Source organism: Gorilla gorilla, chromosome 8, assembly GCF_029281585.2.
Source record: "Gorilla gorilla gorilla isolate KB3781 chromosome 8, NHGRI_mGorGor1-v2.1_pri, whole genome shotgun sequence".
NCBI lineage: Eukaryota > Metazoa > Chordata > Mammalia > Primates > Hominidae > Gorilla > Gorilla gorilla.
In genome coordinates, this window is record NC_073232.2 from 20,259,503 (window position 1) to 20,284,223 (window position 24,721).

The 24,721-nt window shown below is 45.4% G+C and overlaps 1 protein-coding gene across 29 annotated transcripts in view; it reads left to right on the forward strand.

Moving 5' to 3' along the window:
• Positions 1–24,721, forward strand: part of CELF2 (CUGBP Elav-like family member 2) — an 872,927-nt gene that overhangs the window by 767,526 nt on the left and 80,680 nt on the right. For all 29 annotated transcript variants that reach the window (XM_063709875.1, XM_055352300.2, XM_055352297.2 and 26 more), the window contains 2 exons: positions 13,851–13,899; positions 23,157–23,291. In XM_063709875.1, coding sequence (XP_063565945.1) covers positions 13,851–13,899; positions 23,157–23,291 — 184 coding nt within the window. The remainder of the gene's footprint in view (positions 1–13,850; positions 13,900–23,156; positions 23,292–24,721) is intronic.

Genomic DNA, 24,721 nt, shown 5'->3' on the forward strand with positions numbered 1-24,721 from the left:
CCACATGCTTGTCTCACATATTCCTCATCTGTGTTTACCTTTGCCATTTCAATTTCAGTTACATGCGGTATATCTGAAGGCCTAATCCTTGAATTTTCTCTTTAAAAGATTGAACTTGAGGATAAGCATATTTATAGAACAATTGAACCTTAGTCATAATTTCTCTAAACTCTACCAACCAGTAATTTCCAAAGTTGATGAACGATCTCACACATTAGAATAGAAGGTAGAAATCAAAATGAGTGAAATTAAACTCAAACTCATGAAGACTGAGCAACGCTGGAGGAGAGCTCTTTCTTTAGCAAAATAGCAAGCAAAGTCAGTGCAACTATGGAAGACAAGATGAATAAATGTAGCTGCTGAAAACAATATCTGATGTCTTGCTCAGATGTTTAATGGATTTGCATTTTAAACATGGGTAATAAGAAATAGCCCTTAAGGCACTTTGTAAAACTTGCCATTTATTTTTAGGAGAGAAGTTTTTTGTTTTTTTTTTGGGTGGGGGGGGGCAGCCTTGTTTGTTTAAAAGGAAAAAAACAGATATTTAATCCTTTTTGCTTAAACATGAGTAAGAATGGGAAATTACCCTAGTTATGTTTTCATTCACTCAGTATAACTCCCAAAGGCCATGGAGGTAAATGAATGGAAAAAGATTGCTGAGTGAGGTGTGGTATTTATGTGTCTGTCGTAAATGAAGTTGTCATTCCTAAACCAATCAAATCATACATTTTTTATGAGAGGTTGCAACTTGCAGAGAGGTGGAAATGTTAGACACTAATTAATAAACGTGGCTGGCAAAGCAACTCAGACAACTCAGGACTCATAAACTAAGCTATGGGAGGATCATTAGAATACGAAATTCAGTAGTGCTTTTCCATTCATTTCATGAAATGCCTGTATCCTGTCAGAAGGTTCAAGATAAAATACAATCGGCTTAAATTTTCCAAGTTAGTTTTGAAGCAGAGATTTTAAAGATTTGCTAGTTAGAGGGGTATTCTTGTGGTGGCTTTAGATTGTCTTAAAGTTCAAAGGAAACTAGAGATTACTGGATAAGCATCAGTAACATTAACAGAGCATTGAAGCTGCCTGGAGTGGATGGAGGATGCCTTGCGTTGTGCAGGAAATACTCATCAATTCTGTGGTTTGTTTAGAGGGTAGTGTTGTTTTAAGTCATCAAGTCACTGTTTAACTTGAATTGAAACTAGTAAATACTGCAGATGAATTACTGCATAGCTTTCCAAACCTTAAAAAAGAAAGTCTACAAAAGTGGAACTTCTTGGACCTTTTAATGAGTTGTCTGAAAAGAAGAGAATGTGGTTTCATTCGTATGCAATATATAAGGTTGAACCATATGAAACGGTGACTATTAACCCAAGTTTTTAAAAAACTACAAAAACAGCAATTTCACAGCAATTACCCAACCTAACTTGAAGTATAGCTGTTTCTGTATAATAAATATAGAACAGTTAGATTGGCAAAGGAAATACGTGTGTACATGCATGAGAAGGGTCATTGTGCCGTTGTGTGGATAAACAGACAGCAAACGTTCATGGAATAGGGGGTTGCCTGATTCCACTAGAAGAGAGAGTGATGGAATAATGCGAAATAAGCCTGAAAAGGGAGCTGGGGGTCAAAGCATGGAATTCCCTGAAATACATGCCAAGGAGCTGGATATTAATTTGGTAGATAATAAAAGTTTTTGAGTGGGGGAGAAAAATTTCTAGACTGAATTTTAGACAGATTAAAAAGGCAATGGTGTAGAAGATGGAAGGCAATGACCAGAACTGGTGAGGAGGCTGTTTTGGGGATCCAGGTGAGCAGGAATGAAAACCTCACTAGGGCTGTAGCCGTGGAAATAGAAAAGTATATGAGAAGGAAAAGAAATTAGGAGAGAGAGAGAGCTAAACTGAGGATTTCAAGGGGTAGAAAATTAAGCAAATTTAGAGCCACGCCAGAGTGTTAGGTGAGAGGTCTGAGAAGCTGGAAGAGCTGCCCCCATCCCGGGGTTGATGCCCCCATAAGCCGTGGTCTCTGTCCAGCTTCTCAAGTTCTCTGTGGGGTGCCCAGATTCAGGTCATTTCCTATGGGGTGAGGCAGGAGTGTGGCTGGAAGAGTCTTGAGTAGTAGGTCATCCTGGGAAGCAGTGTTAAGAGATCAGCATGGACAGAGTCAAGCCCTGCAAAGAGGCTCAGAAGATCCAGGTGAGGAGACTTGTTCCCAATTTGAGGCCAGCACATGTACCAGGTCCTCAAGGGGAGCCCAGGTGCAAGGGCTGCTTCAGCCCCACTAGCATCTCCACACTGGGTGGGGGTTACGAGGGAGGCTGGGGATCAGCCACTCACTGGCTTTTGGGGCTTTGTTCATCCCGGTTCCCAAGATGTCGAGAACTGAGTCACAGTGAGCCCCACCTGACAACAGCTGGCACTGGGGAGGGCACCGAAGGCTGAGGGAGCACTGAGGCCACAGGCAGCGTCACGGCCAGAGACAAATGTCACAAGGATGATTTGTTGTTAAACCGCAGCTCGTTTCTCTTAAAATATGAGAGAATACTGTTTGTTGGTATAGATTATTGAAAGTAATGGTAAAAACCACAATCGCTTTCATACAAACCTAATAGAATCTAGGATTGGAAATGTAAATGAGCCACCAGGTAATTAAACCACGCCTTTAGTCGCCTTTAATGGCCAGGTCAGGCATTATCATTTCAGTGTGTATTTTGCATTGCTCAGTTAGGCAGCTTGTCTAATTTAGCGCCTGGGTAAGATCTGGAGAACATCTGGAAGAATGAGTATTGGAGCGCCCATCATTGACTTCGGAAGACAGTTCCACAAGTCAGAAAGGAATCATGGCTGAGAGGATGTCAGTATACTTCCCACTTAGTGATAAGGGAAGATTATTACCTTTCTCTTAATTTGAGCTCATTAATCAGTAGTGATTGTGATCTTCCGAGTGTCGCACACAATTCTCGCGGTCTTTTGTTGTAATTGTAGCTGTCATTGTACAGCCTTAGCAGCACTATAATCCTACAAGGCTTTTCTTACGTTGAATCTTTCCATTTATCTCCATTTTCAAAATTGTTTTATACCCTCTAGTTTCTTGCTATTAAAACATAGATCCAAGGAGAGGATTCCAGACAAACCTAGGTATAAACTTTTAAATAAAAACTAGTTTTGCTTTGTATTTATTTGGGAGCTCAGCTGACTGGATTCATTGCTTCTTATATCACAAAGGTGCATTGACATAAAGGGAAGAACTAAAGTATTATCAAATAAATTTCCTGTTCACAATAACATTGCTAAACACAGTGACAATACCTTCTACTGAGATAATAGCTAGTTGGGTGCCACATCTAATGGGAAGGTTAAAAAACAGCATCAGTTTATTCATCTTTATCACTAATATAGTAAAAATATTTCTAAGAAAAATTGAACTAAGAAAAGATTGCCAATTTTTTGAGTAGCAGTGCTTCTGAAAGCGGCACACTCACACTTTGATCATAGCTGTTATTTTTCATTCATGGTCCATGCCTCCTATTTTAAGCCTATTCATTTTTCTTCTAATTTTAACATTAAATAAAGCAAAATGAAAGCTTGTGTTATTATTTAGTATGAAAACACAGAACCTAATCACAGCTAATGAGTGTAATAAAGGCTAGGCTGTACCTTCTCTTGTTTGGTGTGTGTTTTATATACAGGAGGTAACATAGGCTGAGTAACTAGGATGCCAAGTTACAGATGGGGTTGTGGAATGCTGTCTGACAGCCGGTTAGAGTAATCTGTCAGAAATGATGACTTAATCACCATAACAGACTCCAAATTCCCTCATAGAATTCCACCCAGAGTAATCTAGTTTTCCTGCAATATTTTATTTTATTTTATTTTTTGCCGGGACTAAATGGCTATGTTGCTTGTTTTTTCCCCTTTGGTGTACGACGTGATTTTAATGGAAATGTAAATAGGTGGTATCTTTACAGCACAAAGGCTGATTTGGAGCCTGATAAGCCAAAATCAGATACATAATCCTGGGTTCTGCAGTTTTTCTCCATCACTGGATTATTAGCCTGTGGAGTTGAGCACTGCTGGCTGTATATATCCCAGGTGACCGAGAAAGGCCATTCTCTCCAATGTGTTCTCTTAGCTTTCAGATGGGACCTTTTCTCCTTCCCCTCAGGGAAGCTCCTATACTTTGCAAAATAATAATGAAGAGGATGATGATGACAACTGTAGCGGGCACTTACTGTGCCATCAGTGTTTTAAGTGTGTCACACATATCATGGCTATCAGGAAAAAGTTGTAATTTATTTCCACTGTAGTTTTTTTCCCCTGGTTGGGAGAAGGGGATATGAGATAAGGATCACTTCTGTTTCTTTGTTGTTACCAGACTCAAATCCACTTTTTTTTTTAACTGGCTTAGATCACTTTTATAAAATTATGTCAGCAAATGGTGATTGAAAGTTTTCTGACAAGGCACAGTGGGTCGTGCCTGTAATCTCAGCAGTTTGGGAGGCCTAGGCAGGTGGGTCATCTTAGGAGTTTGAGACCAACCTGGCCAACATGGTGAAACCCCGTCTCTACTAAAAATACAAAAAATTAGCCAGGCCTGGTGCAGGCGCCTGTAATCCCAGCTATTCGGGAGGCTAAGGCAGGAGAATCACTTGAACCGAGAGGCAGAGGTTGCAGTGAGCTAACATCATGCCATTGCATTCCAGCCTGGGCAGCAAGAGCAAAACTCCATCTCAAAAAAAGTTTTGTGTGTGCCTGCTATGTTAATCGTGATACATAAAAGAACAACTTGAAATAGCGCTGAGACTCAGAGGTTAGGTAAATGCCATATCTTCTGCCTCCATCATGGAATTGGCATCTTCAGAGGGTAACAGTTTTTTCCCGAATTTCCAAAGCAGTGTTCAGATAAATAGACCTTGCGTAATCCAGGCAGTTAACACAAAGCCACATAGTAGGGCCTTTTGACATGAATGATGGCTCACCCAACGAGTGGTCTTCACTTTGGTTCGTTTTATGGATTCCAGTGTACTTTTTTGCACTATCAGTTTGTGAATACACCACAAAATGTAAGATCAATTAATGTCAGTGATTCACAACCGTTGTTTCCTCTCACACTTCTCAGCGTCTATGTAGAACATTTCAGACAGCTGGCCCTGTGAAAGAAACCTCAGAGTCTAATCCACTGTGTGAGTTTTGAACCTCTGGATCCAAGCATAGATTTAGCTCTGTCCTTGTTAGTCAAATGGCAAATTAGCCGGGGCTACACTTTCCTGGCCTGACTCTAAAGCTTTTTTTTTTATTATTCATTACATGTTTTTATTTCTGTCCTGCCCTTTTCATAAAGAAAACCCAAACAGTAATTTTTGTTCTTGGGCTAATTGTTAAAAACATTGTATGTGTATATGCAAATACACAGGTATACTACACACACATATAAAGTATGAGTTCCTCATTGGAAAGAAGCCTGTAGGTGGAGGCAATCTTTATGTGTAGCGTGGAAGAGGGAAATTATGGTAATGTTACAGATTCTTAGAAACCCCAAACTTGCTTACACCACAATTGTGTGGATGCACGTGACAGGCAGCGTGGGGTAGAGGCCTCAGGCTTGTGCTCCCACCGGACAGACCTGGGTTCGAATCCCTGCTCTGCCACCTGCTTGCTGTCTGACTCGGCCAAGTTATTTAGCCTGTCTCTGCCTGGGTTCCTCATAGGTACCGATTTCTGGGGCTCTTGTCAAAATTCAGTTAATGACCATGCATAAAGAGCCTGTAGAGTGACGGCAAAGGGGAGGCTTCCTCTGTGTTGACAGCAGTTGTCTAAAGTCTCCATTCCACTTATCAGGAATAGTTACGACCTCCAGATATGGCTTTGTCCCAGTGATAAAAACTGCTTGTTACTTATTTTTTGAAACAGGGTCTTGCTCTGTTACCCAAGCTGGAGTGCAGGGGCACAGTTTCGGCTTACTGCAACCTCTTCCTCCCAGGTTCAAGCGATTCTCCTGCCTCAGTCTCCCAAGTAGCTGGGATTACAGGTGTGCGCCACCATGCCCAGCTAATTTTTGTATTTTTAGTAGAGACAGAGTTTCACCATGTTGGCCAGGCTGGTCTCAACCTCCTGAGCTGAAGTGATCCACCCACCTTGGCCTCCCAAAGTGCTGGGATTACAGGTGTGAGTGACCGCACTGGGCCAGCTGCTTGTTATTGATCTGACAGATTATTTTTGTCATCTGTATTCTTTTAGAGATGTCCTTCTATTAAAGATATCTTAGCAAGTTTACTGTAGTGTTAGTGTTTTTTTATTTTTTTAATTTGAAGGTTCTTGTTTAGTGCTGATTGATGTTCCTAAGTCACCATCCCTAAAGCTATTTTTGATTATTCCCTATCTCTGCTATCAGGAGCATAATAGAACAGTGGCTGGAATGAGAGTCACTCATGAGGGAGACAGGCAAACCTGTGTGGGTTGGGGGTGTCTTCCTATGTAATAGAAGGTCTCGTGGTGGGGCATGCTGTCTTTCATTTGAGGGGATGATGGGCCTCCAGTTGGTGGCAAATCTTTTGAAACTTGTTTTTAGCATTCCCAAATTTTTTTAGAGAAAAATTCAGAAAGTACAGGTGCCTTTGGCATTCATAGTCACTATACAAGCGAGACACAAGTATTCTCCATGGATGATTTTTGTGTTGTCATGGAATGAAAGAAAAATACCAGTGGGTCTTTACTGGCCAAAATATTTTCATTTTCTCACTTGGCACATAGCTCTTTTGTGAATTCACTTCTTTCCATCCCCTCTCTCTACTTTTAAATATTTTATGGGCAGTAAGCTTATAATATGTGCTAGCACGGCTGCTCTCTCAAGGGGTCAGGATGGGTTTAATAATGAGATGCGTAACAGTGACTCTGTAAAAACCCATTTCAGGTTAAAAATGGCATGTTTTATTGAATCTCATGTTAAAGGTGGTTAACTCATCAATTGGTGATGGCTGGGGTTAAACAAGTTCCAACATGAGTTCTCCTGTGTGTGAGGAACCAGCTGTGCCCCCTGCCCGCAGCTGCTTCCTTCCCCCAGGACTCTGTCTCCAGACTAGGCCTGTGTTGGCTCGGAACCCTCCCTTCCTACAGCAGAGACCCACTGAGGCAGAGGGCTTCAGAGAGCCCCACGAGGCTGTGTCCATAGTGGCGACTCTGGAGAGTATGGCTGCTGAGTGCGGCTGCTCCGTGGCCAGCTTCACAGCGGCACCAGGTGGTGACAGCTGTTGGCAGAGCTGTGTGCAGCGCTCTGTGCATGCACTTACCCCTCAGACTTGAGAAATGGCTTTGCTCCAAAGTCGTACTCTCATTTTCATTTTCATGAGTCACAGCTAGGGCCTTGTGCGAAGAATCGAAGGTCAGCTTACTCAGGAGTGAGGGGCATCAGGCCCAGTCACAGGCCAGCCAGGGTGAAGACCAGGGTGGACCACTCAGCTCTGGGACCCCGTGTGTGTGTAGGGAGGGAGAAGAGATGGGAGGACCATGGGCTGCTTATCCCCAGGAGGTGGGACGAAGGGGGAGGCCTGATGCTGGGAGGCTTGTGTGGTCCGCCACCAACAGATGGCTCCTACCAGGGCGACAGGGATGGAGGCGCCGGTGGCAGCTGGTGCTGGGTCAGAACCAAGCCACTGCGTGCTGTCGTGGGTGCAGAAGCTTAGCTTTGGGGTAGAAGGGACAGTGAGACAGGGGCCTGTCCTCAAGAAGCTCCAGCTCACTGAAAGCCCAAGCAGACCCCTGAAGGACCATATCTCTGTGTGCCGAGATGCTCCCCTCCATGAGCTCCACCTTCATTGTGCATAGGACGCTGATTCTTAGTACACAGCAGCAACAGAGCTTCAGCAGATGCCTTCTTGGGACCGCGCTTGACTCTAGTTCCTTCTCCCCGGGAGGGAGAAAGGGAAGGAGCCTTTGAAATTTCCCCTTTCGCTATGTTTCACTGGTTTTTAAACAAATAGGGCTAAATAGAGACCAAGAAGTTAACCATGTACCTTAACGTGCAGCTTTAGGCAAAATGTTATTCAAAAAAAAAAAGCTTCTAAAAATTCATGTACCGTCAAGGAAATCTTCACATGAATGGGTTTAGAAGCCTTTCTTGATAGCAATGTGAACTTGAAGAAACGTGTGAAGTCCCGTTTACTCCCATCAACAGGATCTATTTCCAAAACTCATGCTCCTGCCATTTCCCCACAAGCATGCTGCGGCCTTGCGTGAGAGGACCAGAGATCTCCTGTCGTCTTCCAGGCTTGCTGCAAGTGCAGCTGAGATGAACATAAGTAATAGACTCATTAATTGTTACATCGTGACTCAGGAAAACCACTCTGTAAAGTCAGAGGCTGGTGTTTGTAAAATTCTTAGACTCATCGAACAGTATAGACAGATCATGACAGCACAGACCACTGAAGATTTTTTTAGATACAGCCCATACTGTGTCTGAAAAATACTCCCTCACTCCTGAATTAAAACTTCCCATTCTGTGTGACTGGAGATGCAGCCTCAGTTTCATTAGCACACGTCTCTTCAGAGACTCCTTGCAAAAATTCTGGAAGATCGTGTGCTCCCTTGTCATAGACAGAGGAAGGAGGTGGCCCCTGGGAACTAGCCTCAGCCCTGACCCTAGCCACACAATAGGTAGATTGAATTAACGACCACCACATCACCTGGGCCCTCCCCCGGTCTCCTGCTGTCTACTGGGACCTGCAGGCATGTGCAGGGCACAGCATGAGATCCTGCCTCCAGCCCCATCTAACTCTGGCAGCAGGGAGGGCCAGGGTCCCTAGTCATGGGGAAGCAGTTGAGAAGCAACAGTTCTGACCCCACTCATTTCATCATTAGCTCTTGAGAAGGGTGCTCAGGGTGTGGCCGCTGGCTGCCGCCTGTCCTGGCGCCTAGGGAAGATTTCATTCAGGAGTGAGTAGATGGGCATTGTTTTCTTTTTACTTGAAATTGTCCAGCCTATGAACATATTCCTCACTGTTAGTCTTGTGCTTAGGTGTCTTGTTTTCGGTGAATGTTCTTTTTAACAACTTCCATTGGCCGGGCGTGGTGGCTCACGCCTGTAATCCCAGCACTTTGGGAGGCCGAGGTGGGTGGATCCCAAGGTCAGGAGATCGAGACCATCCTGGCTAACATGGTGAAACCCTGTCTCTGCTAAAAATACAAAAAAAATTAGTCGGGCGTGGTGGCGGGCACCTGTAGTCCCAGCTACTCGGGAGGCTGAGGCAGGAGAATGGCATGAACCTGGGAGGCGGAGCTTTCAGTGAGCCGAGATCATGCCACTGCACTCCAGCCTAGGTGACAGAGCAAGACTCCGTCTCAAAAAAAAAAAAAAAAAAAAAAAAAAAACATAAAAACAACAACAACTTCCGTTGCTTCCTCTGTTGGTTAGGATATCGTATCATTGTTCTTGATCAACAGTAGGGCCTATTTTCTCTTATTCTGTGCCTCCAAATAAATTGTTCTTTTCCCTGAAATGTCCTTTCCACATCTTCTGGTTAACATGAGGATTGCTTTGAGAATGAATGCAGACATAGCTTCATCTGAGACGCCTTCCCCAGCGTGTCCTTCCTCCATCTGTGTCTGGTGTCTCTTCTCTGAGTTCCCACCGTACAGCTCTTACCACACCTCTTATCACGCTGTGGGAATGCTTGCTGTATCTGTCTCTCCTACAACACTGCAAGCTCCATCACAATGAGAACCCCTTCTCATCCTCCTCTTCCCAGCATCTAACATATAGTGTCTGGTAAAAACAGAAACACGTGAATAAACGAGCAGTCATACTGGGTCAAATCATTGAAACCATTTCTGTTACAGGGAAAGAATTCTTTTTCCATCCTCATACTTTAAAACTTTCAACTAGAATGTCTACTCTTTTATAATAACTTCTCTACTCAAGAAATCTCCCAAAGTTCTGGGAGTTGGAAGATTTTGAGGAAGTGAAACAGTATTATGAGAATGACTCCTCCCACCCATTTTTTTGTCTTCCTTGACATTTACATCTTGTATGTGATCAGAAATCTGTAACTCTAATGAACTGTTCATGGTAATGAGCCATTATTAATACAGTCCTGATTGAACACCTTTCTCTAAGAAGGTCACAGTGCTTTGCATACATTATCTAGCTTGTCTTCAGAACATACCTGAAGTGGGGTGACCATCTATTCAGAATTCACCATGGTCTGACAATCCACAGCTCTGCGAAGTTGATTTTTCCCCTGCTGAGCCCAGGAAAGAGCAAAACAAAGTTCAGGTGTGCAGTGGCAGTAGCTGAATTATCACCACCACTGCTGCTTCGCCGAGCCTTCTGAAGAGTCTTACGGCAGCACAGGCCAATTCTCTGAGCAGCTGCACGAATGCTAAGAGTGCAGTCTTGGTGTCATATGAGTCATACAGCTATAGAGATCAGGTCCTACAGGAGTTAGGGGGAAGGGAAGATTGCTTTCCCCTAGGGATATTGCAGGTGCCTTCAGACGAGTGTGTGTCTGCCCTCTTCAGTGAGTGAAGCATGCCGTTCTTAACCAAAGGCTCATATGGCCAAGTCCCACATTGGACATTTTATGGAGAAGCAGTGTGGTTTAGGGGAGGCATCACCAGATTAAGAGTGGAGGTATTAGAGTTGTGTGATCCCAGCTCTGTCGTTAATCACCTGTGTCTATGCAGTCGCTTATTCCCTTCATACCTGTCAGCCGAGAGCACTGACTGCGTGATTTCCAGGGTCCTTTATAGCTTTAGAGTATAGGGGCTCTGTTTTTGCTGCTCCCGAATTTCCACCTCCCATTGTCCACGCATTTCACAGATGCATCTGAATGCTCACAGCACTCTATTTGTGCTCTTCTGTTTGTCCCTGTTTTTTATGTGGATGCGTATCGACCGCCATGATAGACTGCACACTCCCTGTGGGCAGGAGCCATGTTCATTTCATTTTTGTGTCCCAGGCATAATGTAGGTGCGCTCACCTCATCTCTCCCATATCTTGAACCTGTGAATCTCATTGGACTCTTTTCAGCAGATGAACCTGTATAAGTCTTTCCTGTCTTGAAAGGACAGATGAGTGGCCCCCATCCTCCACTGAGCTTCCTGTTGAACCCCCTTTGCAGGTGACCTCAAAATAGAAGAAGCCCTCATTCACCATATCTACTGTTCTCCTCCTCCTTTCCCCTCTACTTCCCATGACCAGTTGTTCACTGCCCCTCCACAGAACCTACTTCTGATAAATCCCGTGAAGAATTTTTTATTGCCAGATCCAAATTCTTCGGCCTCTCACAGTGTTTGCTGTGGCCGGATGCTCCCTCTTTCTGGAAACTCCTCTCCTCTCATGGCTCCCATGGGACCAGTTGCTCCTGCAGCTCCTCCTGCCCCTCACTCTGCTCTCCTTGGACTCCTCTTTCCTGGTATTCTCTGCAGTTCTGTCCTCGGCTCTCAGCTCTTTGCACCCTTCTTTCCCTCACTGACAGCTTCGCGCATACCTGTGGCTTCACTGTCACGCTAAGGAACATTCTCTGTGGCCCTGGCCCCTGTCTCGAGCCTGAGCCCCATGATTACAACTTCTGTCTGTACCCCACAGTCACATCAACCTTAGCATGTCCAGACCTGCGCTCTTCAGCCGCCTCTGAAACTCTTTGCTCATGTTTTCCCCATTCGGGCAGTCATCCCACAGTCACCTGGTTGTACAGACCTGGAGTTCCCCTTCTCCACCATCCCCACAACCAGCCAGTGGCCATGAAGTTCAGCCTCCACCAGTGTTCCCTGGCCTGCGGCAGCAGCCTCTTAACTGTCCTCCCTGCCTGTGTCTCTCGTCTGTAATCCACCCTCCACACTGCAGCCAAAATGGCTTTTCTAGAATTTCGATCTTGTTGCCTTTGTTACTTCTTCTGTACCTGACCACATACTTTCAGACAAAATTTCAGTTCCTTAGCTTGCAAGACCCTCTGAGAGCTGGGTGTTGCCCACCTTCACCACCCCTTCCCGTGGTCCTCCATGCTCACACTGGGAGCTCCCTGTGAGAGGGAACTGTCACCCTTCCACTTGCTGGGTCACTGCGGGGCTGCCCCGTGAGTTTCACATGCCGCTCCCCCTTCACTGCTGGCACGTCCAAGGACTCGGCCCAGATGCCGCCTTGGCTTTCCTCGCCAGGCAGGATTAAGTCCCACACCCCTGGACCCCTGTGGGCTCTGTCCTGCCTCTCCCCACATGCTTGCCAGGGTGCTTACCGGCTGAGGGCTCAGTGTCTCTCCTGCCCCTGCCATCCCACCCCCTCCATCCTATGCCCACCATCCCATGCCCGCCATCCCACCCCTGCCACACTGAGCACCTGAAGGGAGGACCTTCTTCACTGGCCTTTGTTCCCAGTTTTTGGCCTAGAGCCTGACATAGGGTACCTGTTTGCTCCATACCTGCTGGACAACCAGACAGATGCATGCTGGGAGGATCGCTTGCTCAAAGACTCTGCCCATCTCCCCCAGGCATGTTACTGGCCCTTCTCTCCATTACTATAGGATAGAGGTCACATTCCTCAGCCCAACTCATGGCTTTCCACAGGTGACTTGTCCTGCTTTTGAAGAGGCAGCTCACTTAGCCTCTTTCTTCTCCCTCCTCCTCTGTACTGAAGACCCAGGCCAGCATTAGGTGCACGTGATCCTGACTGCCTGATGATAATTTCCTGTGATGAAAGTAGCAGAGCCAAGTGCCATTTCCCTTTCATTGAAATTAGATAAAACCCAGAGCTGTGGCTTGCAAGTGATGGAAGTCCACTGGGGAAATGAAAGGTGCAGAGAGAATGGGACCCATTATAATGAAAGCATTTGCGCAGCCAGTGACTCCTTCCACCCTGTGGCTCCTGTGTTCCTCGGGGTGCAGTGAAATGTGAAGCAGGAGGACCTTTGGAGGTGGTTTGAGGAATTGATTCTAATTGGTAATGGTGGCGGCATTGTGTGCTTGGAGCACGCTCTGCGGCCCAGGCACCGGGTGTGATGGGCACTTTAGGAAGAGCCATGGGTCCCCCAGGTCCACTGTAGCTCAGGACCTCAGCCCCGCTGTGTCTAGTCCTTTCTACTCCTGTCATGTACTAGACATGATCAGAAGGTGTCTCCCTCCCTTCCACCCTCCTCCTCTCCATCCTTCCTTCCATCCTTCCTTCCATTCTTCAGTGGCTCTTTGTTCGTATTCTGTATTTGTATTAGCATTTAATAAAAATTATATACTGACACCGAAGTCAGTCAACTGCTAGGCCTTCAAATTACTCATGAGGCCCAAGAAAAACCTATGTGACAAACATAGGATGGCCAGAAAAGTCTGCATGATTTAATTTTATAATAATTTTTATAATGATACAATAACAATAGCTAAGTTATTTTCAACACATCTTAGCCTCTACTTATGAAGCACTTTACGTGCATTTTCTCGTTTAATTCTGACAGCCTTACAATTCAGGTGTTACCTCCATCTCACAGATGAGGAGACTAAAGCTCAGAGAAGTTAAGACACTTGCTCGAGATTGCGTGGCTGTAATAAGTGGCAGGAGCAGAATTGCCTATAACATAGAGGCAGAAACCATATCGAGTGGCAGAACCAGGTTTCACACTGAAGTCTGACTGCAGAGCCCAAGCTTTTAAATATATTCTGTGTTACAGGGCCCTGTGACGTAAAAGGGTTTGATTCCTGAATAGAAAATACAGGCTTACTTTTTAACATAGTTAATATTACGTGGAGAAGTCTTGTTGTCATTTATGTGCCCTTAAAACAGTATCAGTAATCGAATTGCTTCAGATTTCTGAGATGATTTTTACAGCTGTTCAATCTGCCTTTACTTTCTCCCTTTTGTGTTTTTAGATGCATCATCCCATTCAGATGAAACCTGCAGATAGTGAAAAGTCCAACGGTAGGTGGTAACCAACTGTCTTGCTTAATAATAATATCTGCTGCTTTAAATTACAAAGTCAGTTGCGGGCGGGAGAAGCCGGCCCAGCTGCTTTTCTCTCTAGAAGACAGAGAGCGCTGCTCCTGGAATCTTCTCTGTGGCCTGTGTGTTTGGAGGAATGCACTCACCACTCTCCTCTCTCCTGTCCTGTTGATGATCTCTGGTGTAAAGATGTATGAGGCTGTTACAAGCAGCGTAAAGATGTATGAGGCTGTTACAAGCAGTGGCTTTCTGTGTCCTTCTCTTTGGGACTTGCCCTATATGGGGACCCTGTGGCATTTGGTTTCTGTCTCCTCCAACAAAGCAATACAGGGACATCTCATGGGGATCCAAAGGACATCTGCAGGAAAGGAATTGCCCATGAAGAATTAGGCTTTCTGTGGGTGGGGGAGGGGCGTTGGTTTTTGGTTTTTTACCTTTTGCATGTGTTTCTTTTGGACTTGGAGACTGCCTTATTGTACTCTTCTCTAAATTGCTCCAATGCATTTGCATCAGAATTCAGAGTTCAGTCTGCTGATTAAATAAGCGTACACTTGGTGCAAAAATCTGCATTTGATGAGGTCCATAAACAATTGGGTTTTGCCTGTTCGAGACATGAGAGAGTTGATAGCCACATTTCCCTCTTTTAAGTTTTTGTTCCCTTTCAACGAACCTTCTGTCCCTTTTTTGTTCTTTTAATTTACTGAAATGTATGTTAAAAGAATCTTCTACCATCCTAGACTGGAGAGCTGCTCTGTCCCATAAGACTGACGTAATCAGCACTGTTTCCTTCCAACAGGCAGTTTTGCGCCTCATTAATTAGTAATCAGGGCAGAAGCCATGCACTTAGAGATCTACATATCTGCAAATGTAAATTATGATTGGGCTCTAAATCTCTCCACAAGGTATTTTTTGCTAATTGTAGTGCATTCCATTTTCTGGCTTCTCCACAGAATAGAAAGTTTTGAAGAAAATTCCAAGTCATAGCATGGTGCTGCCAGCACCCGACTTGTCAGAGCTTTCTTCTCTCAGCTTTCAGCAGAAGGCAGCGGCCCATACCTGTAGTTGAAGCTGCTCAGGAGGCCAAGGCAGGAGGATCCCTTGAGCCCAGGAGTTCAAGGCCAGCCTGGGCAAATAGATATATAAATAAAGAAAATAAAAAATAGAAAATAGCTTTTCTCTCTCTAGGAGGAGACTTTGGTGCTTTAACCACTGTCTTCTCCTCAGCCCTGCACTTTACTTAGGGTTAATTCGTTTTTTTCTCTACTGCTTTATCACAAACATGACACTTAGCACCAGAAGTTGTCAAATCCGCTGCTGCTCCGTGACCCTGTGAGCGAGCCACGCCACTCCTGTAGTCACCAGTTGTTCATCAGTTACCGTGTGCCACGCATGTTGCTAGGAGCTGGGGCTGCAGCATTGAATAGGAAAAGGAAGAAGAAAAGACCCCAAGAGACTGTGTCTCTGACCTTGTAGAACTGACATTCAGTCTACTGACTTAAGTATCCAGAAGTCACTTAAACATTGAACTTGAATCTCTGCAGTTGTAAAATGGAATTGATGGTAACTGTCTCACCTAAGTTGCCTTCCCCTGAGCCCAAGACTCAAATAAGGTGTTTGTGACAGTCTCTGTAATGATAGAATGCCTCTATGAAATGTTGATTACTGTTTGCACCCAGAGGTGGTCTCCTGGCCTCTGCAGGCTCTCCATGGAGCGTGCTGGCCTGGGAAGAAGACCACTTCACCCAGGCGCGCTCCTTTCAGCCCTTGTGCTCCAGAGGTGCGTGCTTGCAGTCTGATGACTTCCTTGGTGGGAGACAGGAGAGATGACTCTTGTATTTTGGGATGAATCCTGTTGGTACAAGTCATCTCAGAGTGTGTGGCCACCAAGAAATGTTCCCTGCCTTTGGCTCCATGATACTCTAAACTGTATTTAGAGTATTAAATACTGTATTTAGAGTATTCAGGACAAGGACCATGAAATGAAAGTCTATGGAAAAGGGTTTGTCTCACTTCTGAACCTTTGGTTGTAGATATAGAAACATGACAAATTAGCCAACTTGAAAACATTTGACCTGAAATATCCCAGTACTGAAACACAAACAGATTTTTTTTTTTTTTTTTTTTTGCGTTTTCTGCTGTGCAGATATTCATCTACCTCAGAGAACCCTTTCTACAGGCAGCTGCCAGGAGTTTGCAGAGTGTTTTGTTGTTCTTTCTGTCCAGTGTCCACTCTGGTCCCTGAGAATCATATTTGCTTTGGGTCTAGAATCACAGCACATAATAAAACTGTCATGGGCACACCCAATGTTGCATGATCACAGAAGCCAAGGAGGACCGGGCACCGTTATTTCTAGGATAAGACGGTTACCTGAAAATGCTGTTTTTCAAGCAACAGCCTGGGGTAGCGGTTATGAACTATTTGGAGAAGCCTGGATTTGACCCGACTCCATGCTTGTTGGTTTTGTCCTTGGGCAAGTTATTTAACCTTATTCAGCATCAGTGTCTCTTCAGCTGTGAGAGGGGGCTACAGTGGTGTCATCTGAACACTTGTTGTAATGCCCGTCTTACAAGGTTATTTGAGGTTTACATAAGTTAACGTCTGTAAAGAGCTCAGCATAATACCCGGCACGTAGGAAGTATCCATTGTGCTAAGTTCTGCTAAGTTAACACTGTTATTCCACTCACCGAGGCAGCCTTTTCAGTGCACTCTGAGCGGCAGAGGCCGGCCTGTCCAGGCCTGGGCTGTTTATACCAAAGCATAGCTCTGTATGTACAAATGAAAACCCCCAAGTCTTCTAGTTGGGCCAGTTCTCCTTTTGCTTTGTGGATTGACCTTCATTTTCTGAATTTTCAGTAAGAAAAGTCCGAAAATATAAATGAGCGGAAGGCTGCTTTTAAATGGCTTTTCTTTCCAGAGGCCCAAATGGAACCTCACCTTGCACAGACATGAACAGCTTCGAGGTTCTCTTTGGACCTGGTTGAGGAATCAGGAGGAATATGTAGTTTTCTAAAGCGAGTGATAAAAACCGCAAGCCTTTTCTAATTTCACATGGCATTTTTGACAGGTAAGCATAGTTTCAAAAGCTCAAAGAGCACAAAGATTTCTTTGGCTCAGTTGCCCTAAATAGCTCCTGTAGTTTTGAAAGAAGTATAACGAGCTCTAATTGCACTTTTATTGAGTTTGCTGACATTTATGGATAGCACAAAGGACTCATCACAGTTAGACAGTTACTGTCTTCATTATTACTGTGTTCAGATTTCTAAAACTTTGTATGCGCTGAGCCAGAAAGAGCTGCTAATCATGGATTAATTCATGATGGACAGGTGAACTCCAGAAAATCAGTCACCCTTGGCAGCTTCCGTCCATCGAGCAATTCTGAGAGAGGGAACCTCTGGGGTGAGCCCAGAAACGTTAGGTTGCGCTCAGATCAGCCCTGCACTTTGGGATGTCACTGAGCAGACTTCCCGAGTCTCCATGGCTTCCTGTAACCTGCCCTTTCCATTGCCTCTGATTTAAGCTGCAGCCTCTGGCACACCGATGGAAGCTCACGGCATCGTGTTTCCCATCCACGTGCTCCCACAGAGCCAGGTTGTCCAAAAGGAAAATAATCCCACTCTGGAGAAGCAAAAACTGCTGGGGCTGCTAAGAGGAGCACACTGAGTAAACCACCCACCTTCCAACAGAATCCGCCTTTTTTGTTATTTTTCCATTGCAGAAAGACGAATGGCGGGACAGGCAGGGCTTTTGAGGAGGTGTGGATTTCATCCTCCATCATAAACGAGCAGAAACATACTTACCCTCTTTCATCCTCTATGCCATCCAGCTTTTAATCCTCTATTGCTGTGCCCAACGAGGTACCAGCTGTGCAGTACTGAAAGTCACAAGCAGTTGCTGAAGTTAGGCTGGCAGTGAGTGATACAAACAGAAGCTGCTTCGGTTCTGGGTCTGGTCTCAGAGGCTGGAGCTGTGCTCACTCTGATGTCTTTGCCTCTTGCCGCAAGGGAAGTTGCTTGTTGTTTTTACTCTATATACAGAGCGTAAATCCATCCATCCTGCTTTAACCCTCCAACCTCACAATTTGCTGGGGGTCTTTAATGCCTAGAACCCGGAAATGTCACTTAAGCCTGCTGTGTGTGTCTCTCTCTCAAGGCCTCCAAAACCTCCAGTGTCCATGTGTCAAGTTCAGAGCTAGCAGCAGTCAAGATAACTAAATATCGTCAGCAGAGGGTGCAGACCTGCAAAGCCTCCATTAAAAATAGGAATCACGGGGTGGCTCCATCCAGTCACTTTCTGATTCACTGGAAGATGAAGAAATAATTTTGAAATTCAAAGTGGAGAGACTTACAGATTTGGAGGCAGTAATTAAATGCCATATGTTAGCACTAACACATTGAAAAGTTGTTAATTAATTCAGGCAGCCCCAAATCCAGGTGTGACTTTGACAGATTGTACACGCGGGTGTTAGCACAGACTTACAATTAGAGATTTTTTTTTTTAATGAAGTTTCTATTCCCCTAACTTAAAAAAGTCACCCCGTGTATTTAAAGTATTAACCCATTCTCATCATATCATGGAAGGTAGACTTCAAATGGCTGCTGCTGTGGAACCCCTTTTGATTCTGTGGTCGTCGTTACTAATCACGGGGGACCCCATCTGTGCAGCACTTCATGTGTAAAAGCATTTCCCTGCCCTTATTCAGTGTCCGTCATGGAAAATGACTTTGCCCCAGAGGGCAGAGACCTTAGCTTTCAAGTGTTTTTTTTGTTTTGTTTTGTTTTCGTTTTGTTTTTTTAATTCCTTAAAGCACCTAGCAGAATACTGTGAACACAGTGCGTTTCGTTTCAACAACTGACTTTCCTGTAGGATGAAAGAATAAGTGAGATACTTAGTGCCCGTGAATACTCAGGAAAAACTCACCAAGACGGTCATCAAAAGTTGATTAAAAAGTTAAGTGAACTCAGAATAACTGTGTTCTTGTAGAATGTTTACAAAGCTGTTAGGGACCCTCAGAATGGGAATTTGGGGGATGAATTGTAAGACTAACTTGTCACTGGAAAACCAAAAAAACTCAGAAGAAAGCTGGGTGTGTTCAGTATTCCCCATATTGCCTTTAAAGCAAACACAGCCCAACTGTTGAAACCACGGAACAACTTTGGCTAGTAAGAGATTCCCAAAGCCCAGCACTTCTGCGCACGCGCACAGGTGCGCCCACACACCACACACACAGATGGAAGTTAACGTTTTGATAACGTGGATGGTGGATGTGTCCATTACTTCTGTGCACACACACAGGTGCGCCCACACACCACACACACAGATGGAAGTTAACGTTTTGATAACGTGGATGGTGGATGTGTCCATTACTTCTGTGCACACACACAGGTGCGCCCACACACCACACACACAGATGGAAGTTAACGTTTTGATAACGTGGATGGTGGATGTGTCCATTACTTCTGTGCACACACACAGGTGCGCCCACACACCACACACACAGATGGAAGTTAACGTTTTGATAACGTGGATGATGGATGTGTCCATTACTTCTGTGCACGCGCACAGGTGCGCCCACACACCACACACACAAATGGAAGTTAACGTTTTGATAACGTGGATGGTGGATGTGTCCATTACTTCTGTGCACACACACAGGTGCGCCCACACACCACACACACAGATGGAAGTTAACGTTTTGATAACGTGGATGATGGATGTGTCCATTACTTCTGTGCACGCGCACAGGTGCGCCCACACACCACACACACAAATGGAAGTTAACGTTTTGATAACGTGGATGGTGGATGTGTCCATTACTTCTGTGCACACACACAGGTGCGCCCACACACCACACACACAGATGGAAGTTAACGTTTTGATAACGTGGATGATGGAGGTTTCCATTTTTTTTCTTGGCTAATACTTGCTATTTTTAAAAGTGCGAGTTATCTTTCTTCTTGTTGCCTGGCTGAGTTGACCTTGAGTGATGGCTAGGAAGTCAGCATTTCTTCATGAGTAGTTTCCATTTTCTTCATGTTCGTCTTAGGAAAAAAATCATTTTTAAGCTTACCCAGGAGCTGCATGTTTAATTTACTATGGCATCCCCCTGAAGCTCAAACCTGCAAATTGTTGTAGCTAAATACCATAATTATAGGTTTAGCAGTGAAACCAAGGACTTGGTGGGAATTTTTCATTTGCTTTTGTTTAAAAGAACTAAAACCAGATTGTTCAGGGTAAGAAGAAACACAACAGGAATTTTATTTTTACTCTCATAAAAATGCCAGCCATAGTTTGCTGGGGGTAGGAGTCTCGGAGACGAGAGGGAAGGAGGAGTCCTGCTGATTTTTCTCCCTTTTCTACCCCCTTTCCATCCCATCTCTCCCCTTCCTGTCCCATCTCTCCCTTTCCTGTCCCATCTCTCCCCTTCCTGTTCCATTTCTCCCCTTCCCGTTCACAGGAATGCCACATTCTCACAGGGCCTCCCCCACCAGAATCCTCCCATGTTAGTGAGCACAGGCGGTGTAGACGGCCTGCAGCAGGTGGTGTGGACAGCCTGCAGGTGCACTCGTTGCCCAGGGTATCTGGTGTCTCTCTGGCTTAGCTGTCACGCCTGTGCTGCCCATGGCTGACCAGGCTTCACCAGTTCACAGCGGATCCATGCTACTTTGCCTTCTCTGAAGGGAGGAAAAAGAACTTGAATTAGAAGTTTTCCATCAGTGTACAGGAGATCAGGTCCTCAGCAGTCTCCCTCCCAGGAATTGGAGCCCGGGGTGCCTGTTGCCCATGTCTCCTCTGAGTCTGAACACAAGCAGTGGCTCAGGCCAGCTGATGCTTTCCTCACTGAGCTCCTTCTCTGCACATGAAGCAGAAGATGGGGCGTGCCATCCTGAGGTCAGGCTGCTTTCCGCCATCCACCCAAACCAGGTCCCTACTGCTCCGCACTATGCACCTTGCCTGGTTAGGACCTCTTTGCCCTCCCACCTCCAGTCTCTCCAGACCCTTCGTCCAGCTTGAATTCCACATCCCCCGGCAAGCCTTTCTCAATCACCTGGGTGCACGATTCATAGTTGACAAGTACTGTGGAATCGTGCCTTTCAACTTGTATTCCTTGGAGCCCTGGAGTTTCGGCGGTGTCCCAGGAGCTGTCACAGTGGAGAGAGAGCTGGGTGGAAGGGATTCTGACCCCCGACTCGCCGTCCCTGCCTCAAGAGCCCCAGTCACCCCGAGTATGTCACAGGCCACCTTCTCTCCATTTCTAGGAGAGAAGAGTCTAAACTTTCATTCCATGGATGACAAAACAGAGGTCCTCAGAGGTCAGCCTGTTCTCCAAAGACACATATCAAACTCATGGCAGCACCGGACCTAGAACCCTGGTCTTCTAATCACCACCATTGCTCTCCCCTTCAAGCCTTCTCTCCGCCTCTGAACTTGGAGGAGACACAGCAGGGGAAGGAATCCTGGGCTGGGAGGAGGACTCCAGGCTGTGGGCCAGGCTGGATGACCCTAGGCAGGTCCCTCCCCCGCTGGACCTTGGGAAATCTTTTGGAGACAGACAGAAGCTCCCTTAGGTCTCTTCTTTCCGCTCTGGGATGCTATGAAGAGGAGCCTTTAGCTGTCTCCTCTAGGCCCTTCAGGGCTGTGCTGGCTCATGGAGCAATCATGTGTGGCTCTTTAATTAAAATTACATTTTAGAAAAGCACTTCCTCAGTCACACCAGTCCCTTTAAATGCTCAGCAGACACATGTGGCTTTAGTTTCTGTGTCAACAGCACTGTGGTAGAGGAACCCACCTGTTACCAGTACACCTGCCCCAGCCCCTTCTCAGCACAGATGTGTGCTTTAGCGTCCAGAAGGAACTGGCCCCAGTAAGTATGGGATAATTGCCTGTTGGTTAAATGAAAATGAGACACTTCCTGTCCGGGGTAGGCATAAAAGAAACAGAAATAAACACCAATTAAATAGGAATGACAAGATGATAGTGCAGATTCAAAAGAAATAGGTATGCACAAGTGACTTAAAGCAGAGTCCTCCTCTAGCCCAGGACACTCTTCAGTCTGGCTGCAGCTGGCTAGCTTTTTTTTTTTTTTTTTAATTCTAAGAAATAGATTGAAATGAAACGATGGAAAAGAAGCAGGACTTCTCCCCATGGGTGTCTGTGATGTCCTAAAAAAATAAAAAATAAAAAAATAAAAAGGCACCTCTCCTAAAAAGGACTCCAAACGCTGTCCTGAGATCAGTTTTAACCTCATCTTTCGGGCCGAAAGTAGTTCACATTTCCCGAGCACAAACATGGAGATTTTGAGGAAAATCTCCCGGGCCCTGTGAGGTACAACGTGTCTTATCTTCCCCAGTGTCAGGTGCCCAGGTTAGAATTTGCGTGTCGTCCTCATGATCCCCCAATGCACTTTTATTCCCCGAGAATCTTGCCTCCCGGTGGCTAGTACAGTATTGTTTCCTTCTTGATCATTTGTGAAGGGCTGGAAGCTCGGCGCCATCCAGGGTGTTTCTCCAGCAGCAGCCACCCTGTTCTTCTCTCTAGAATCGGCTTCCTGTTAAGCCGTAACTAACCTGGCTGCTTAGAACCAGGTGCGGGACCTGGTTAGCACTGCGTCACCAGTGTCACGGGAAAGAGATACTTTCCTAGCTCCCCAGAGACGTAAGAATCTCTCTGATCTCTTATTCTTGTCTAGATCAGCAGGGATGAAGCTATTTGAAACAGAAAAATGTTTTCTTCCCTCGAATGCTCTGTGAAAAGTTTCATTCGCTGTTTCGCTCCATCTGCCCCTGTCGTCTTTCCTCTCCTGACCTTTCTCTTCCCTGTCATTCAGGTTAAAAGACCATCTACAAAAAAAAAAAAACAGAATAAAATCTGTATCCAAAAATATCCCCAGAGATTGGTAGTGTTGAACAGTTATACAAGTACTTTGGAATTTTAGTCAGCGCATTACTGTTAGTTTCTGAATAGGAGAAAAGAACTTAACAGCATTACATGTCATATTAAAACATTTTATTAGTAAGCACAAACACACGGGGAGATGGGTTCAGGAAGCGCCAGGTGGGAGGGAGTGGTAGGGTGGGGCGCATGGAGGGAGGAGGACAGCTGGACGTCTGCAGAGTTGGCCTTGGGACACGTGCTTGGTCTCACATGGCTGGGGCCTGGTTTGATGGTGTAATGAAGCATTGATTACAAGTAAAAAAGATGAAATGGCCTTTGCTCATTCATTATTTTTATCTCCTAGCTGTGGAAGACAGAAAATTGTTCATAGGAATGGTTTCGAAGAAATGTAATGAGAACGACATCAGGGTGATGTTCTCTCCATTTGGCCAGATAGAAGAATGCCGGATCCTCCGGGGACCCGATGGGCTGAGTCGAGGTGAGTGTGCTGTCTGGAAAGCCTCTCCCCTTCAGTGCTAATTGGAGCTCTGTGTCACAGTCGAGACAGATGTAGGCACCGCACACGGCAAGAGGTCACCCTGTAATACATCCCATGTGATAAAGTTATCCAACCTGAACTTTTCACCATAGCTGAAATCATCACCTTTTATTTCTCCAGTTCAGAAGGCCTTGGTGCCACCATATTAGCTCAAGTTATCACTGTCAGGTGTGAAGCCAACAGGCTGCCCTACTGCTAGGCATCCTTTTCAATCTCAAATTGAAATGGATTTGGTGGGGGGAGGTGCAAGAAGGAGAAGTAGAAAATGAGAAAGGATATTTGTTGTTTTCATCTTAGTCCTCGGGCTTCCTGCCTGTGCCTGAAAGAAATGTTAAGAGTATGTTAAGAGTATAGTGACACAAACCGGGAAAAAAGTGTCAGTGTTCACATGTAGTGCAGAGCAGATAGGGATTTAGGGTAACTGGGCCTGTATTGGGGTATTAGAGTTTTATTTCAAAGAGCAAAACTCCTGGAGTCCTGAGCCAGGGGAACTCGTTAAGTGACAGAAAAGTGACTTTACCCTGAAGAAGATTGTAGGCACTTCTTTGCCGCCATGATAGAAGCAGAAGCTGTAGCTCAGAGCCTTGACGATAAGCTGGTATTTACAAAATAGTTGGAAATCACTGTTGTTTTCCCTGTTTGCCTCTCCCTTGACAATGCCACACACCTCCTTCCTGGAACCACTCATAAAGGCTGACGCTGGAGGTTGACACTCATCTGTACTGCACTTCCCTGAGTCAGTCCAAGGTGGAAATGTATATATAAAATGTGTTTTTCACTTCTTTTTGCTCTGTCGCCAGGCCAGAGTGCAGTGGCGCGATCTCAGCTCACTGCAGCCTCCGCCTCCCAGATTCAAGCAATTCCCCTGCCTCAGCCTCCCGAGGAGCTGGGACGACAGGCACACGCCACCACGCCTGGCTAATTTTTGTATTTTAGTAGACATGGGGTTTCACCACGTTGGCCACGATGGTCTCCATCTCCTGACCTCGTGATCCACCCGCCTCAGCCTCCCAAAGTGCTGGGATTACAGGCGTGAGCCACTGCGCCCAGCCTGTGTTTTTCACTTCTTACAGGAAATCCATATTCTTAGCAACATGGAGAGGTTTTCATTCTCTTATTACTGCAGTTACCAGTGCAATTTTTGGGGGCAAATGAGGAACTTGGTTTCCTTCTCAATCTCTGGCTCTGGGCCAGCACTGGCACCCCAAACCACATGTTGAAAGAAAAGATTGGATCATGAGGATGAAAGCACTCGTCTTCACCCTTCTCACTAGTTTGACCTGACTTCAGCACCATGTGAGAAAGAACATTTGCTCTTTTGATTCTTAAACATAAAGCTTAAAGATGTCAGCTGCTAGAATGGAAGGCCG